General features: G+C 44.8%; 1 protein-coding gene across 6 annotated transcripts in view; it reads right to left on the bottom strand.

Annotated features, from left to right (window-relative positions):
* The window catches only part of tnk2 (tyrosine kinase non receptor 2), a 192,872-nt gene that overhangs the window by 53,860 nt on the left and 121,998 nt on the right, over nt 1-17,014 (bottom strand). For all 6 annotated transcript variants that reach the window (XM_062976905.1, XM_062976901.1, XM_062976904.1 and 3 more), the window contains 2 exons: nt 13,611-13,757; nt 10,863-10,957 (listed from right to left, as the gene is read on the bottom strand). In XM_062976905.1, coding sequence (XP_062832975.1) covers nt 10,863-10,957; nt 13,611-13,757 — 242 coding nt within the window. The remainder of the gene's footprint in view (nt 1-10,862; nt 10,958-13,610; nt 13,758-17,014) is intronic.

Genomic DNA, 17,014 nt, shown 5'->3' on the forward strand with positions numbered 1-17,014 from the left:
GAAAACACAGAAATGCTGGACAACTCTGACAACCACCACGTCCGACTACACAGAGAAGCCATTGAAATCCACAAGCAGGTGGACAATTTCAACAGAAAGGAGGAAGCCACTGCAATGAACAAAATCTAGCTACCAGGATTAAAAAAAAACATCTAAAATCAGAACAGTAAATAAGGAACAACACTCTGAAAACAGGGGAATTCCAGACAGGAAACAATCAGGGACAGCTAACACCTCCCAACAAAGGATTCCCCCAGGCAGGAAGCAGCCAGGCTTTGAAACTGCAAGGTCACTCAATGCTAATCATGGTGCCCAATTGCAACTTTCGCCCTCGCTTTAAACAGACAAGAGTTCTTTCTCCCACCCTGGACATGATTCCACAGATATACAAACCCCACTTGCCTAGTTTCCAACAGACTTCACAACCTCTGAAGTCAACACCATCCATGGCTAGGTAAAGGTAAGGTAAAGGTTTCCCCTGATGTCAAGTCCAGTCGTGTCCGACTTTGGGTGTTGGTGCTCATCTCCATTTCTAAGCCGAAGAGCCGGTATTGTCCGTAGACACCTCCAAGGTCATGTGGCCGGCATGACTGCATGGAGCGCCATTACCTTCCCGCAGGAGCGGTACCTATTGATCTACTCACATTGACATGTTTTTAAACTGCTAGGTTGGCAGAAGCTGGGGCTAACAGTGGGAGATCACTCTGCTCCCCGGATTCGAACCTGTGACCTTTCGGTCTGCAAGTTCAGCAGCTCAGTGCTTTAACATGCTGTGCCACTGGGGACTCCACGGATGATCCTCAGTTATTATCTGCAATTGGACATTGGACTTGAATTTATAGAATCAAAGGATGAAAGAGCTGGAAGAAACACAATCCAAGCTCTCCTGACAGGTGGCCATGCAGCCTCTGTTTCAAAGCATCCTGCTCTTAATATCAGAAGGGTCTTCATAACGTTTAGGTGGAATCTCTAAACCTCCTGGAAATAAGACCTGTCCAAACTTCATAAGACCTGTCCAAACTCCAGCAATATCTGGTGGTATGGGATTTGAACCCGTGTCCTGGACTGATCCCATAAAACGCCACCCCAAGGATGCCAACCCTCAGTCACCTGTGCTTGGGTCTTCATCCCAGATACTACCATTAGGAGGTTCTTCAGGTGGAATCTCTAAACCTCCTGGAAATAGGACCTGTCCGAACTCCATAAGACCTGTCCAAACTCCAGCAATATCTGGAGGGTACAGGATTGGAACCCGTGTCCTGGACCGATCCCATGAAACGCCACCCCAAGGATGCCTACCCTCAGTCACCTGCACTTGGGTCTTCAAGCCAGATGCTACCATCAGAAGGTTCTTTAGGTGGAATCTCTAAACTTCTTGGAAATAAGACTCCATAAGACCTGTCCAAACTCCAGCAATATCTGGAGGGTATGGGATTGGAACCCGTGTCTCGGACCAATCCCATAAAACACCACCCCAAGGATGCCAACCCTCAGTCACCTGTGCTTGGGTCTTCAAGCCAGATGCTACCTTTAGAAGGTTCTTCAGGTGGAATCTCTAAACCTCCTGGAAATAAGATGTGTCCAAACTCCAGCAGTATCTGGTGATATGTGATTGGATCCCGTGTCCCGGACCGATCCCATAAAACGCCACCCCAAGGATGCCAACCCTCAGTCATCTGCACTTGGGTCTTCAAGCCAGATGCTACCATTAGAAGGTTCTTCAGGTGGAATCTCTAAACCTCCTGGAAATAAGACCTGTCCAAACTCCAGCAATATCGGAGGGTACAAGATTGGAACCTGTGTCCTGGACTGACCCCATAAAATGCCACCCCAAGGATGCCAACCCTCAGTCATCTGCACTTGGGTCTTCAAGCCAGATGCTACCATTAGAAGGTTCTTCAGGTGGAATCTCTAAACCTCCTGGAAATAACACCTGTCCAAACTCCAGCAATATCGGAGGGTACAAGATTGGAACCTGTGTCCTGGACTGACCCCATAAAATGCCACCCCAAGGATGCCAACCCTCAGTCACCTGCACTTTGTTCTCCAAGCCAGACGTCTGCAGCCCGGGAAGCCAACAGCCGGCGAGTGGACCTGGTGTTGCCTGCCACTTGCAGCTCCTCCTGGGAGCAGATGCCTCCTTGCCGTGCTGCTTATGTGCTGCGGGGCCCCATCCCTGGGCCAGGCGCTGATGTAATCTGGGTGGGGGTGCCTACGCGGCCGGCATTTCCAAGCTACACCCTCCTCCTCTCCTCCTCTCGTCTCCTCGCCCTGACTCCGATTACCAACCAACCAACCAACCCACCCACCAACCAGCCGCCACCTCCCTGCAATTAAAGGTGCCCGGCCCAGAGGCAGGGAGGGAGTCACGGCTGGGCAGGAGCCAGGCCCCAAAGACACACAAGCCACGGCCTTGATCCACGGCCCAGACGGGACTCAGCCCAGGGCCTTGGAGCTCAAGAGGAAAGGAGGGAGGGAAGAAGGAAGGGAGGAAGGAGAGAAGGAAGAAAGGAAGAAGGAAAGGAGGGAGGGAGAGAAGGAAGAAAGGAAGGAAAGAAGGAAGGAAGGAAGGAAGGAAGGAAGGAAGGAAGGAAGGAGAGAGGGAGGGAAGGGAGGAAGGAGAGAAGGAAAGGAGGGAGGGAAGAAGGAAGGGAGGAAGGAATGAAGGAAGGAAGGAAGGAAGGAAGGAAGGAAGAAAGGAAGGAGAGAGGGAGGGAAGGGAGGAAGGAGAGAAGGAAAGGAGGGAGGGAAGAAGGAAGGGAGGAAGGAGAGAAGGAAGAAAGGAAGAAGGAAAGGAGGGAGGGAGAGAAGGAAGAAAGGAAGGAAAGAAGGAAGGAAGGAAGGAAGGAAGGAAGGAGAGAGGGAGGGAAGGGAGGAAGGAGAGAAGGAAAGGAGGGAGGGAAGAAGGAAGGGAGGAAGGAATGAAGGAAGGAAGGAAGGAAGGAAGGAAGGAAGGAGAGAGGGAGGGAAGGGAGGAAGGAGAGAAGGAAAGGAGGGAGGGAAGAAGGAAGGGAGGAAGGAGAGAAGGAAGAAAGGAAGAAGGAAAGGAGGGAGGGAGGGAGGAGAGAGGGAGGGAAGGGAGGAAGGAAGGAAGGAAGGAAGGAAGGAAGGAAGGAAGGAAGGAAGGAAGGAAGGAAGGAAGGGAGGAAGAAAGGAAGGAGAGAGGGAGGGAAGGGCGGAAGGAGGGAAGGAAGGAAGGGAAGGAAGGAAGGAAGGAAGGAAGGAAGGAAGGAAAGAAGGAAGGAAAGGAAGAAAGAAGGAAGGAAGGAAGGAAGGGAAGGGAAGGAAGGAAGGAAGGAAGGAAGGAAGGAAGGAAGGAAGGAAGGAAGGAAGGAAGGAAGGAGGGAGAAAAGGAAGGAGTGAAGAAAAACGGAAGGGAAGAAGGAGAGAAAAAAGGATGGAGGGAAGAAAGCAATAAAGAAAGGAAGGAAGGAGAGAAGTAGAGAAGGAAAGAAGGGAAGAAGTAAGGAAAGAAGAAGGAAGGAAGGGAGGAAGGAAGGAAGGAGAGAGGGAGGGAGGGAAGGAAGGCAGGCAGGCAAGCAGGAAGGAAGGAAGGAGAAAAGGAAGGAGTGAAGAAAAAAGGAAGGGAAGGAGGGAAAAAAGAATGGAGGGATGGAGGGAAGGAAGGAATAAAGGAAGGAAGGAAGGAGAGAAGAAAAGAAGGAGAAAAGGGAAGAAGGAAGGAAAGAAGGAGAGAAGAAGGAAAGAAGGGAAGAAAGAAGGAAAGAAGGAAGGAAGGCAAGGAGGAAGGAAAGAAGGGGAGTAGCAGGCAGGTCGGGAGAGCGAACCCAGGACAAACTGAGAGTGGCCAATCCAATCCTATCGAGCCCAATGGCCATCCAGTCCAGCTCTGACTGTCTGGAGGTTCTTCCCAATATTTAGAGAGAATCCCTTTTCCTAGAATCCTCGAGTGAAAGGAGACCCCAAAGACCATCCAGTCCAACCCCTTTCTGCCACAACCCAAACCCTCCCGACAGATGTCCCTCCAGCCTCTGATTAAAGACCTACAAAGAAGGAGACTCCGCCAGAATCCTGGGCAGATTATGACACTGTCGAACAGGTCTTACCATCAGAACGTTGTCCTAACATTTAGGTGGAATTTGTTCTCTTGGATGCGGTTTCACTGTGCCGATGATTAGATCATAAACTTTAGAACCAGTTTGGGGCCTGAATGGTGACTACACACATGCAGAGGCTGGCCTTGAACCTGTTCCAGGATCCGCAATGGTGCCGTTTGGCACCACGTCAATTTCCTGGCTTAATGCTATGGAGTACTGGGAGTTGTAGTTTGGTGAGGCATCGGCACAATTGAGCAGAGAAGGCTAAAGGCCTTGTGAAAGTGCAGCTCCTGGGATTTCATAGCATTGAGCCCTTGCAATTAGAGCAGTCTCAAACTGCTTTAATTGCAGTTCCATAGTTTTGGCCAGTTTTGGATTTCGAAGTATTTCGAATATCAGAATTCCTGGTAATAGGTGTTCAGCTTGTACTTGCTTTTTGACCTCCTCCGGCTGGTCATTGATCTCTCTGTTTATTTTGACAAGGAGGATGTGTTCCTTTCTTGTACACATTGCATGGATTTGTAAACAAAGCGTGGGCGCCTCCATTGCCTGTGCCACCGATGGCGCTTGCGTGGCATCCGGTGCTGGTTTTGAAATGGGCGAGACTTTTTGGATGGATCCAAATGTGCAAATTCCCCATTGCAACCTGGATCTGTCAGGAAGGCAGACTGGGAGGTGAAGGCCATGAACCTTGGCCAGCAAACAAGGCTCTTTGCACATCTCTGCTCCTTTGTTTACACTGGCAATGCCTGGGACTGGACCTGGGACCTTCAGCAGGCAAAGTCCAGCGCCCTCCAATCTATATCTCAAAAATTGTAATATGCACAATTAGGACCGAGTTAACAACAAAACCCCTGGGTCAAATCACACCAAATTTGGCCACAATATTCATCACTTTCCAAGGAGTGACCTTGCAGCTTCAAAGCCTGGCTGATTCATACCTAGGGGACTCCATTGTTGGCCAGCTTGAATACAATTGAATAGCCTTGCAGCTTCAAAGTCTGGCTGCTTCATACCTAGGGGATTCCATTGCTGGCCAACTTGAATACCATTGAATAGCCCTGCAGTTTCAAAGCCTGGCTGCTTCATACCTAGGGGACTCCATTGTTACCCAACTTGACTACCAGTGAATAGCCTTGCAGCTTCTAAGCCTGGCTGATTCATACCTAGGGGACTCCATTCTTGGCCAGCTTGAATACCATTGAATAGCCTTGCAGCTTCAAAGCCTGGCTGCTTCATACCTAGGAGACTCCATTGCTGGCCACCTTGAATACCATTGAATAGCCTTGCAGCTTCAAAACCTGGCTGATTCATACCTAGGGGACTCTATTGTTGGCCAGCTTGAATACCATCGAATAGCCTTGCAGCTTCCAAGCCTGGCTGATTCATACCTAGGGGACTCCATTGTTGGCCAGCTTGAATACCATCGAATAGCCTTGCAGCTTCTAAGCCTGGCTGATTCATACCTAGGGGACTCCATTCTTGGCCAGCTTGAATACCATTGAATAGACTTGCAGCTCCAAAGCCTGGCTGCTTCATACCGGGCTGTCTTGCCATGTTCCAGAAGCATTCTCTCCTGACGTTTCACCCACATCTATGGCCTGCATCCTCAGAGGTTGTGAGGTCTGTTGGAAACCAGGCATGTGGGGTTTATATATCTATGGGACAATGTCCTCACTTGTCTAGTTTCCAACAGACCTCAGAACCTCTGAGGATGTAGGCCATAGATGTGGGCAAAACATCAGGAGAGAGTGCTTCTGGGACATGGAAAACTCACAGCAACTCGATGAGTACTTTTCCAAATTTCCTTCCTTCAATTTCACTTAGCTTCTCAGGATACATCTACATCAGGCATGGGCAAACTTGGGCCCTCCAGGTGTTTTGGACTTCAACTCCCATAATTCCTAACAGCCGTTAGGCTGTTAGGGATTGTGGGAGTTGAAGTCCAAAACACCTGGAGGGCCCAAGTTCGCCCATGCCTGATCTCCACACTGTAGAATGATTGCAGTTTGATACTATTTTAGCTGCTTTGAATCTCCTTGTTAAGAGAAAAAGCGAGGTATAAACAAACATAACAATAACAACAACAACAAGAGCATGGAGTAATGTAGCACCTCCCAAACAATGTATTTCACTTATATGATATCTTTGCCTGAGTTGGGACCAACAATAGGAGCCATGGTTTTTGTAAATGTCTTGAACACATCTGCAAATTTTAAATAGTTTTTTTTAGCCATGACCCAAGGTTATGTACGCTTGTGAACCATCAAGACTCCTTGGTAGAGCAGGCTAAAGATCCTATGAAACTAAAGACCCTAGCAATCCAAAGTAAGGTCCAAAACAACATCGATGTTGAAATCCAAGTCCTTCTGACAGATGGCCATCCAGCCTCAATGTAAAAAAAAACAAACCAAAACGGAGATGGCAACAAATTCCCAAGGAGCATATTCCACTGTTGGACAGCGCCAAATGCTTTTCCTAATCTATCTATCTATATATAAAAGGGTAACGAAATGTTGGCCTAGGGCAAAACAACAAAACTACACATCCCAGAAACACTAAACTTGGCAGCACAACCCCTCATCCATGCCTCTATGTTCATACAACAAAAAGGAAAGAAAAATAAAGTCCTAATTAGAGGGAGAGGAAGAATTGTTTTTATCCAATTGCTGCCAGTTAGAAGGCTAAGCTCCGTCAGGGGAAAACCTTTACCCTTTACCGTAACTACCACCAATTCCTCAATACTTTATTTCCCATACCACCATACTTCGCCACAGCAACGCATGGCCGGGCACAGCTAGTCTATATACATAAAAGTGTAATGGAATCACGGCACCGGACAAAACAACTAAACTAAATGCCCCACAACCTTGAAAATTGACAGCACAACCTCTCATCCACACCTCTACGTTCATACAACAAAAAGAAAAGAAAAATTAAGTCCTAGCCACAGCAACGCATGGCCGGGCACAGCTAGTCTATATATATAAAAGTGTAATGGAATCACGGCACCGGACAAAACAACTAAACTAAATGCCCCACAACCTTGAAAATTGACAGCACAACCTCTCATCCACACCTCTACGTTCATACAACAAAAAGAAAAGAAAAATTAAGTCCTAGCCACAGCAACGCATGGCCGGGCACAGCTAGTAGAATATAATTTCCTGGAGATTGAATTCGTGGCTCTATTGTGTTCCAGTCTCTGTAGCAAAAGGAAAGCGAGCCTTCCCATCTTCAATATAACACCCTTTCAAATATGTAAACATGGATCTCATGTTCACGCTCCCATCTCCAGGTAAAACATATCCAGCTCCCTTAGTTGCACAGGGATTCATGGCTTTCACACCTTTGACCCTTTTGTTAGACCTTCTCTGGACCCCTTCCATTTGATCAGCCTCCTGTGAATTGCCTTGACCACAAGTGGACACAATATTATTCTACTTGCAGTTTGGCCAAAGAACATTAAAGATCTGGCCAAAGCAGAAGAGAGTCGGACTATGACTTCCCTCAATTGAGACACTGTATTCCCACTGATACACCCTAGGATTGCATCAGGTTTTTTTTACCTTTTGCAATTGTTGGGCGTTATGGCCTTTGAGAGATACACATTCGACATCCCTGCCTAAAACAAATGGATGAAACTGCCACAGACTAAGACAAGACTTTGGTCTGTCCCGGTGGCAAAGTGCGTTAAAGCACTGGGCTGGAGACCGAAAGGTCCCAGGTTCAAATCCGGGGAGCGGAGTGAGCGTCCGCTGTTAGCCCCAGCTTTTGCCAACCTAGCAGTTCGAAAACATGCCAATGTGAGTAGATCAATAGGTACCGCTCCGGCGGGAAGGTAACATTGGCGCTCCATGCAGTCATGCCAGTGGCCACATGACCTTGGAGGTGTCTACGGACAACGCTGGCTCTTCGGCTTAGAAATGGAGATGAGCACCATCTCAGAGTCAGACATGACTGGACTTAACGTCAGGGGAAACCTTTACCTTTTTTACTAACCCAGGACAGTGACCACAATAGAAAAAGTAGCTTCCTAAAATCATAACAGCAACAACAACGACAACGACTGTTACCCTGTTTCCCCTAAAATAAGACATCCCCAGAAAACAAGACCTGGTAGAGGTTTTGCTGAATTGCTAAATATAAGGCCTCCCCTGAAAGTAAGACCTAGCAAAGTTTGTGTTTGGAAGCATGACCGCTGAACAGAACACCCGAGCATGCAGGATCGGTAAATGTACGTACCATAAAGTCTTGTACATGGAAATATTGGTAGTAACAAGAAATTCTTGACAGGATTCAGTTTGTCTGGCTATGCTGGTTTGTGATGACAACTACTGTACAGGATATAATAAATGTTCATTTTTTTTGTTCAACAATAAATGTGAATTCTTCTTCATGGAAAAATAAGACATCCCCTGAAAATAAGACCTAGAGCATCTTTGGGAGCAAAAATTAATATAAGACACTGTCTTATTTTCGGGAAAACACGGTAGGAATTGTGAGAGTTGCAGTCCAAAACACCTGGAGGGCCGAAGTTTGCCCATGCCTGCACTAGATGTCCCATGTGGTCTCTTCCAACTCTATCTATATATATAAAAGAGTGATGGCATCAGGGCAGCGGACAAAACAACAAAACTACAGGCCCCCCAACCTCGAAATTTGACAACACAACCCATCATTCACGGCTCTAGGTAGATACAACAAAAAGAAAAGAAAAATAAAGTCCTAATTACAGGGAAAGGAATAATTGTTTTTATCCAAATGCTGCCAGTTAGAGGGATAAGCTCCGCCCACTTGGTCTCCTAGCAACCTACTCAGCCCAGGGGACAGGCAGTTAGGCCTCTGGCCTCTTCCACACTGCCTATAAGATACAGATTATCTGATTTTAACTGGATTATATGGCAGTGTAGACTCAAGGCCCTTCTACACATATTCTACAAATATTTACATATTTGATAGGATGACATATTGTGGAAGGGGAAACTTTGTCTTCTGCTGCTCCAGAAACCAAGACGTAATGGAGCAGCGGTTTCAAACGACAAGAGAGGAGACTCCACCTGAACATCAGGAAGAACTTCCTACGTGACAGAGGAATATGCTTCCTAAGAGTGTGGTGGAGTCTCTCTCCTTCTTCTGGTACGGCACGGAAGGTGTCCTCTTGCCTGGCAGAACGGGGTTGGGCTGGATGGCCTCAGGGGACCCCTTCCGATGCTATGATCCTATCGGTGGTGAGGTCCCTTGCTCCCACGCAGGGCTGTCGCTGCCTTGGCAAGCGAGCCCTTCTGCCCCGGCTTGTGAGCCTTCTTGGGAAAACAACCACCCGGAGGAGCCGGTGGAGCGTGGGAGGCAGGGAGCGGCAGAGTGCGGGGGCGTAAGCGAAAGACATGAAAGGGAAAGAAAGGAAGAAAGGAAGGAAGAAGGCCCAGAGGAGGGCTGCGGCTGCCAGCCCTTGGGGCAGAACAGCACACCCAGAAGTGACTCAAGGGAAGGATGGTTGGGGTCCTGCTCCAGAAGATGGGCCACTCAAAAGGATTGGGCAGCTTACTTTTGGCACAAGACCTGGGCCGGAATGGAGTCTCCCTTGGAGGTTTTGAGAGACCCCGGTGGCGCAGAGGGTTAAACCGCTGAGCTGTTTATTTATTTTATTTATTTTCAGTATTTATATTCCGCCCTTCTTTCTCGCCCCGAAGGAGACTCAGGGTGGATCACATTATACACACATAGGGCAAACATTCAATGCCCATAAACACATAGAACCGAGACAGAGACAGACAGACGCAGAGGCAATTTAACCTTCTCCTGAGGGGATGTTCGATTCTGGCCACAGGGGGGAGCAGCTGCTTCATCATCCACTCTGACGGCACTTCCTCATTCCAATGTTGTAAATTAGTTAAATTAGTCTCCCCACTTTTATAAGTGGTACCTTATTTCCTACTTGATAGATGCAACTATCTTTCGGGTTGCTAGGTCAGCAACGAGCAGGGGCTATTTTTTATTTTTAATTGACGGGTGCTCACCCCGCCACAGGCTGGTCTCGAACTCATGACCTCATGGTCAGAGTGATTTATTGCAGCTGCTCAACAACCTGCGCCACAGCCCGGCTCTGCTGTTGAACTTGCAGAGAGTGGGGTGAGCTCTCATTGTTAGCCCCAGCTTCTGCCAACCTAGTAGTTCAAAAACATTCAAATGTGAGTAGATCAATAGGTACCGCTCCAGCGGGAAGGTAACGGCACTCCATGGAGTCATGCCAGTGACTTTCTTCCCAACTTACTCTATTTTCGGCTCTGATTTGTAAACGGAGACTCCATAGCTATAGGTAGCTTCTTCTGGGAACCCTCCTTATCACTCAGCTCTTCACACAAATCCTTATCTACTATTGACCCCTCAGACCGGCACTTTCTGAGGCTCGGCACTTTCCGAGCCAGTTTTCTTGCTGAGAGAAACATCATTTCCCAGACCTGAATTTCCCAGACTTAAGAGCCCACCGCTTTGTGTCACAGGAAAGTCCATAATCCTCTCTAAACCATCAGTTAAACCATCAGCCTCTGTCTGATCTACAACAATTTCAGGGCTGTGAAAATGAAAGTGCACATTAGATTCAAAGGCGCATGAGACTCGAGTAAATACGGTCGCTAACTTACATGGCTCTTCCCATGTTCTGAGCATGGGAAGGAGGAAAAGGAAATAATACAAACATTGCCAAGGCGCACATGTACTGCTACATATCCCACGGCAAAGATGTGCCCACTGTTCAAACCGGACCGGAGACGCACAAACCTCTGGGAACCTCGGCCCACGTACCTGCCCTCGATGACCGTGATGATATCATTCATCTGGATGAGCAGCTTGTCGGGCTCTTCGAAGTCTTGCAAGGCTCGCATATCCGTGGGTTGCGCCTGGCGACAAAAGAGGAAGACAAGTGAGGAGGAGGAGGAGGAGGATGAAAAGTTTTGCAGTCATGGATTGATACGGATATTGCAATGCATTCATCGAATCTAAGTCTATCTATGATTCTAGGAACTTTGTTTGGGCGGCTGGGAGTTCCTTTCCTGGGAGTTCCATTCTGTGCTCAGTTACAGGGATGTTCCTTTGGGATGTTCAGGACAAGGACTCATTTCAAGCCCTTGCTGGGTTGCTAGCAAACCCAATTGCCACAATCACCATTCTTGCCAGATGTTAAATGTCACGTTCCCAACTCTTACCAACTGTCCCTGAAGATTTCCTCAGATGCAGGTGTTTAGGGGCTGCGGTGGCACGATGGATGAAACCCTTGCATCTATCAAGTAGGAAATTTAGGTACCACTATGTGGGGAGGCTAATTTAACTAACTTACGACACCATAAAAATCATCCAGCAGTGTTTGGAATGAGGATGTATCCAAAGACTCGGCATCACAGTGGATTATTTATTATTTATTTATTTGCGGTATTTATATTCCGCCCTTCTTTCTCACCCCAAAGGGGACTCAGGGCGGATCACATTGTACACACATAGGACAAACATTCAATGCCCATAAACACATAGAACCGAGACAGAGACAGACAGACGCAGAGGCAATTTAACCTTCTCCTGAGGGGATGTTCGATTCTGGCCACAGGGGGGAGCAGCTGCTTCATCATCCACTCTGACGGTACTTCCTCATTCCAGGTCATAAATTAGTTAAACTTGCCTCTCCACTTTATAAGTGGTACCTTATTTCCTACTTGATAAATGCAACTATCTTTCGGGTTGCTAGGTCAGCCCGTGGCGGGCGCTCACCCCGCCACGGGCTGGCCTCGAACTCATGACCTCATGGTCAGAGTGATTTATTGCAGCTGCTCAACAGCCTGCGCCACAGCCCTGCCCCCTTGTGCTGATTAACTGCTGACCTGAGGGTTGGCCGTTCAAATCCAGGGAACGGGGTGAGCTTCTGCTGTTAGCCCTAGCTCCTGCCAAGGTACCAGTTCGGAAACATGCAAATGTGAGTAGATCAATAGGTACTGCCTTGGCAAGAAGGCAAAAAGATGCTCCTTCTCTAAATAGTTTTGTGTTTTAGCCTTCAACATATCTTTGTTTTATTAGCCTTTTAGATTTTAATGTATAGTGCTTCTATGAGATTGTACCTCACTTATGCTGGTCTATGAGCATAATAAAATATTTTGATTTGATTTGATTTGACACTCCATACAGTCATGCCGGCCATACGATCAGGAGGTGTCTGTGTACAATGCAGGCTCCCCCAGAACCAGAGATGAGTACTGCCTCCAGAGCCAGAAATGAAAGGAGAAGCCTTTGTCGGTGTATTTGTGTTTCATTGTATTTTCATTGTAACAAGGCATTGAATGTTTGCCTGTGTCTATTTATATATTGCAATCCGCTCTGAGTCCCCTCGGGGAGAAGAGCAAAATATAAATAAATTGTTGTTGTTGTTGTTTCTTTTTTGGGGTTGCAAAGGCCGTTGTCTTCAAATGCATCCACAAAATGCAGTCTTCCCCTTCTAATTTATTGTGGCATTTTATTCTTTTGGGAAATCCTGTTTTACAAAAAAAAAAAACCCAAAGTGTTTTGGTTTGAAAAAGGGACCCTTTCTATTGTGCAACAACAATCCAGTTATATAGAGAAATATTTTTTCAGCAATTCCAGGAATGTTTACTTCCACTGAACTCTATGTGTATCCGGCTTGCTGTGAGTATTCGAAATGTGCATTTTCATTTTAATTAATTCAATTTTGGGGTTGTTGTATATTTTCCGGGCTGTCTGGCCATGCTCCAGAAGCATTCTCTCCTGATGTTTCGCCCACATCTATGGCAGACATCCTCAGAGGTTGTAAGTTCTGTTGGAAACTAGGCAAGTGGGGTTTATATATCTGTGCAATGTCCAGGGTGGGAGAAAGAACTCTTGTCTGTTGCAGACAAGTGTGAATGTTGCAATTGGCCACCTTGATTAGCATTGAATGGCTTTTCAGTTTCGACGCCTGGCTGCTTACTTCCTGAGGGAATCCTTCATTGGGAGGTGTTAGCTGGCCCTGATTGGCCCTAAAGGATTCCCCCAGGCAGGGATCAGCCAGGCTTTCAAGCTGCAAGACCATTCAAGGTGGCCAATTGCAATATTCACACTTTCCTCCAACAGACAAGAGTTCTTTCTCCCACCCTGAACTTTCCATACATCATCATCATCATCATCATCATCATTATTATTATTTTATTGTATGACACAGCAAACAAGATACTAGACATGCTGGATTTCGTTTCATAAAATCACAAGTCGAAAACTTCCCAAGTGTCTAGGACTGTGTGATGTATTTTCGGATGATGCGCGCAGGTCCCAGTAGGGTGGCCTTTTGCAGTTGACATATAGTTATTATTGTGTATCCATAGTTAGGAAACTGCAAATAACTCCAGGTTTGTCATTCCCTGGCTTTGCAACATCCAAGGAAGTCCATAGAAAGACGTAACCTTGGTTTGGACACTAGGATATCTGCTTTCGAATGCCATTGCCTTTGGATACAACAATAATGACTTTCAAGGGCCACCACTGTGATTTTGCTCCCAATTCCCATGGCTAAAATACCTCCAGGAGGAAGTCCCGCAGGGCCACGAAAGTCGGCCGGTCTTCTGGTTTATGCGCCCAGCACTGCAACATGACGTTATAAATGTCCTGGGGACAGTCCTCGGGCCGGGCCAGCCGCTCGCCTTCCTTGTCAATCTTGTGCAAAATCTAGGCAGAGAAAGCGAAGTTCAGCAAGAGAAGCCAAGATTGGCCCACAAGCAAATAATGAGGACTAGAAGCTTGAGAGGACGGCAGGCTCAAAACACGTTGGGAGCAAAATAGGTTCAATACAGACAATGAACTCATCAACCAATGAACCCACCAACATCATAGGAAAGTCCACACTTTTCTAAGGAACTATTTGTGATTATTATTATTATTTGATACACCACAAGATTAGTACACAACAAACAAGATCACTGTGCTGGCTTTTGTATTCAGTCAATGTCGGATGCTTCCCAAGTGTCTAGGACTGCGTGATGTATTGACGAATAATGTGTGCAGATCTGAGCAGGGTGGCCTTTTGAAGCTGACAAATGGTCATTTTGTCAGCACCAATTGTGTTTAAGTGCAGGCCAAGTTCTTTGGGAACTGCTCCCAGTGTGCCGATCACCACTGGGACCACCTTGACTGGCTTGTGCCAGAGTCTTTGCAGTTCGATCTTTAAATCCTCGTATCGTGTCAGCTTTTCCAGTTGTTTCTCCTCCATTCTACTATCACCTGGGATTGCAACGTCAACGATCCATACTTTGTTTTTGCTCACAATCATGAGGTCAGAAGTCTTGTGCTCCAATATTTTGTCAGTTTGAATTTGGAAGTCCCAGATTATTACCGTGTTTCCCCGAAAATAAGACCTCCCCAAAGAATAAGACCTAGCAGGGTTTTGGGGGGATTGCCAAATATAAGGCCTCCCCTGAAAGTAAGACCTAGCAACTAAGGCTGCAGCAGAGTTCCATTGGGAAGCATGGCTGCAGGGCAGAAGCAGCACTCATTCATACACCGGAGGGAGGGAGGGAGGGAGGGAAAGTGCTTGCTTTCTGTGCCTCCCTGGCTGGCCTTTCCTTGCCTGTCCCCCAGCCGAGGCTTGAAAAACCTTCCGTGGCTGCTGCCGTTTCTTCCTTCCTTCCGTCTCCCTCCTGGCCATGCTGCCTTGCTTCCCAGAGGCTTCTGATTGGCTCCTGGAGCCAGGGCAAGGGAGGGAGGGAGGGAGGGAAGGAAGAGGGCTTTCGTCCTGCTGCTTTTGCTCCTTAAAGGTACAGGACGCATTGGGATTCTCCTCTCATCTTCCTATCCTATGCCATGAAACTGATTATTTTATACTATTATTCTATTGCCATATTATTATCATCATATTCTGTTACTCTTATTATATCCCATTATTATATTATCCTATTAATATATTTTAAATCATTATATTATATTTTTCTATTATTATTATTATTACAGTAGAGTCTCACTTATCCAACATAAACGGGCTGGCAGAACGTTGGATAAGCAAATATGTTGGATAATAAGGAGGGATTAAAGAAAAGCCTTTTAAACATAAAATTAGGTTATGATTTTACAAATTAAGCACCAAAACATCATGTTATACAACACATTTGACAGAAAAAGTAGTTCAATACACAGTAATGCTATGTAGTAATTACAGTATTTACGAATTTAGCACCAAAATATCACGATGTATTGAAAACATTGACTACAAAAATGCGTTGGATAATCCAGAACGTTGGATAAGCGAGTGTTGGATAAGTGAGACTCTACTGTATATCATTATATTATTATTCTATTATTATTCTATTATATTTTCATATTATTATATTATTATTCTGTTATTATTAAATTCCATTTATATTACCCTATTAATATATTTTATATCATTATATTCTATACTATTATTCTATTATATTATCATATTATTATTTTATTATTATTAGCATATTCTGTTATTATTATTATATTCCATTTTATATTATCCTATTAATATATTTTATATCATTCCATTCTATTATTCTATTATATTATCCTATTATTATTATATTATTATGCTATTCTGTTATTATATCCCATTATTATATTATCCTATTAATACCATATTATTATCATTTTCTGTTATTATTATATCCTATATTATATTATCTCATTAATATATTGTATATCATTATATTATTATTATATTATATTATTATTATAGTATATTATATTATTCATCATTCATGACTACATTGAAACTAGAATAGAGAGAAATCAGCGTGGAAACCTTGTGAAACCTAAATTGCAAGAGGTACCATAGATTGTTGTACATGTAAATAATGGTAGTAACAAGAAATTCTTGATAGGATTCATAGTTTGTCTGGTTATGCTGGTTTGTGATGACAACTACTTTAATAAATGTTCATTTTGTTGTTCAACAATAAATGTGAATTCTTCTTCATGGAAAAATAAGACATCCCCTGAAAATAAGACCTAGTGCATCTTTGGGAGCAAAAATTAATATAAGACCCTGTTTTATTTTTGGGGAAACAGGGTATTATTATTATTATTATTATTATTATTATTATTATTATTATTATTATTATTATTATCATCATCCCAGTCACTATGGCTTACGGGATATTCTGGGAGTTGTAGTCTAAGGGGAACTTCTACAAGTTGCATTCTAAACAACTTCAAACTTTTCCAAACTTTGCTTCAAGGTGTTGTCTACACACGTGGAAATAATCTTGCACTTTATAGTTGGCCATTCCAACGTTGAACTCTGGGTCACTATAACTGGCCCATAAATGGAGAATTGTTACTAGTTTTATTTTTCGTTGTTGGATTATATGTGGTGTATTTATGTTTATTATTTGTATCATTTTAAAATTGGTCTATGGTTCTGTTTTTATTACGTGTGTTGTATTGTATTATTTTTATCATGTTAGAAACCGCCCTGAGTCCCCTGAGGAGATAGGGCGGTATATAAATAATAATAATAATAATAATAATAATAATAATAATAATAATAATAATAATTATTATTATTATTATTATTATGACACAGCAAACAAGACAGATATGCTGGATTTCATTTCACAAAACCACAAGTCGAACACTTCCCAAGTGTCTAGGACTGTGTGATGTATTTTCGGATGATGCGCGCAGATCCCAGCAGGGTGGCCTTTTGCAGCTGGCAGATCGTAATTTTGTCAATGTCTATTGTTTCCAAATGCCGGCTGAGATCTTTTGGCACAGCACCCAATGTGCCCATCACCACTGGGACCACCTGTACTGGTTTCTGCCAGAGTCTTTGAAGTTCAATCTTGAGGTCCTGATAGCGGCTGAGTTTTTCCTGTTGTTTTTCGTTGTTGTTATTATTATTATTATTATTATTATTATTATTATTATTATTATTATCCATTTCAGCTTGCATTTTCCTGGTCCAC

This window comes from Anolis carolinensis, chromosome 3 (genome assembly GCF_035594765.1).
Source record: "Anolis carolinensis isolate JA03-04 chromosome 3, rAnoCar3.1.pri, whole genome shotgun sequence".
In the NCBI taxonomy this organism is placed as follows: Eukaryota; Metazoa; Chordata; class Lepidosauria; order Squamata; family Dactyloidae; genus Anolis; species Anolis carolinensis.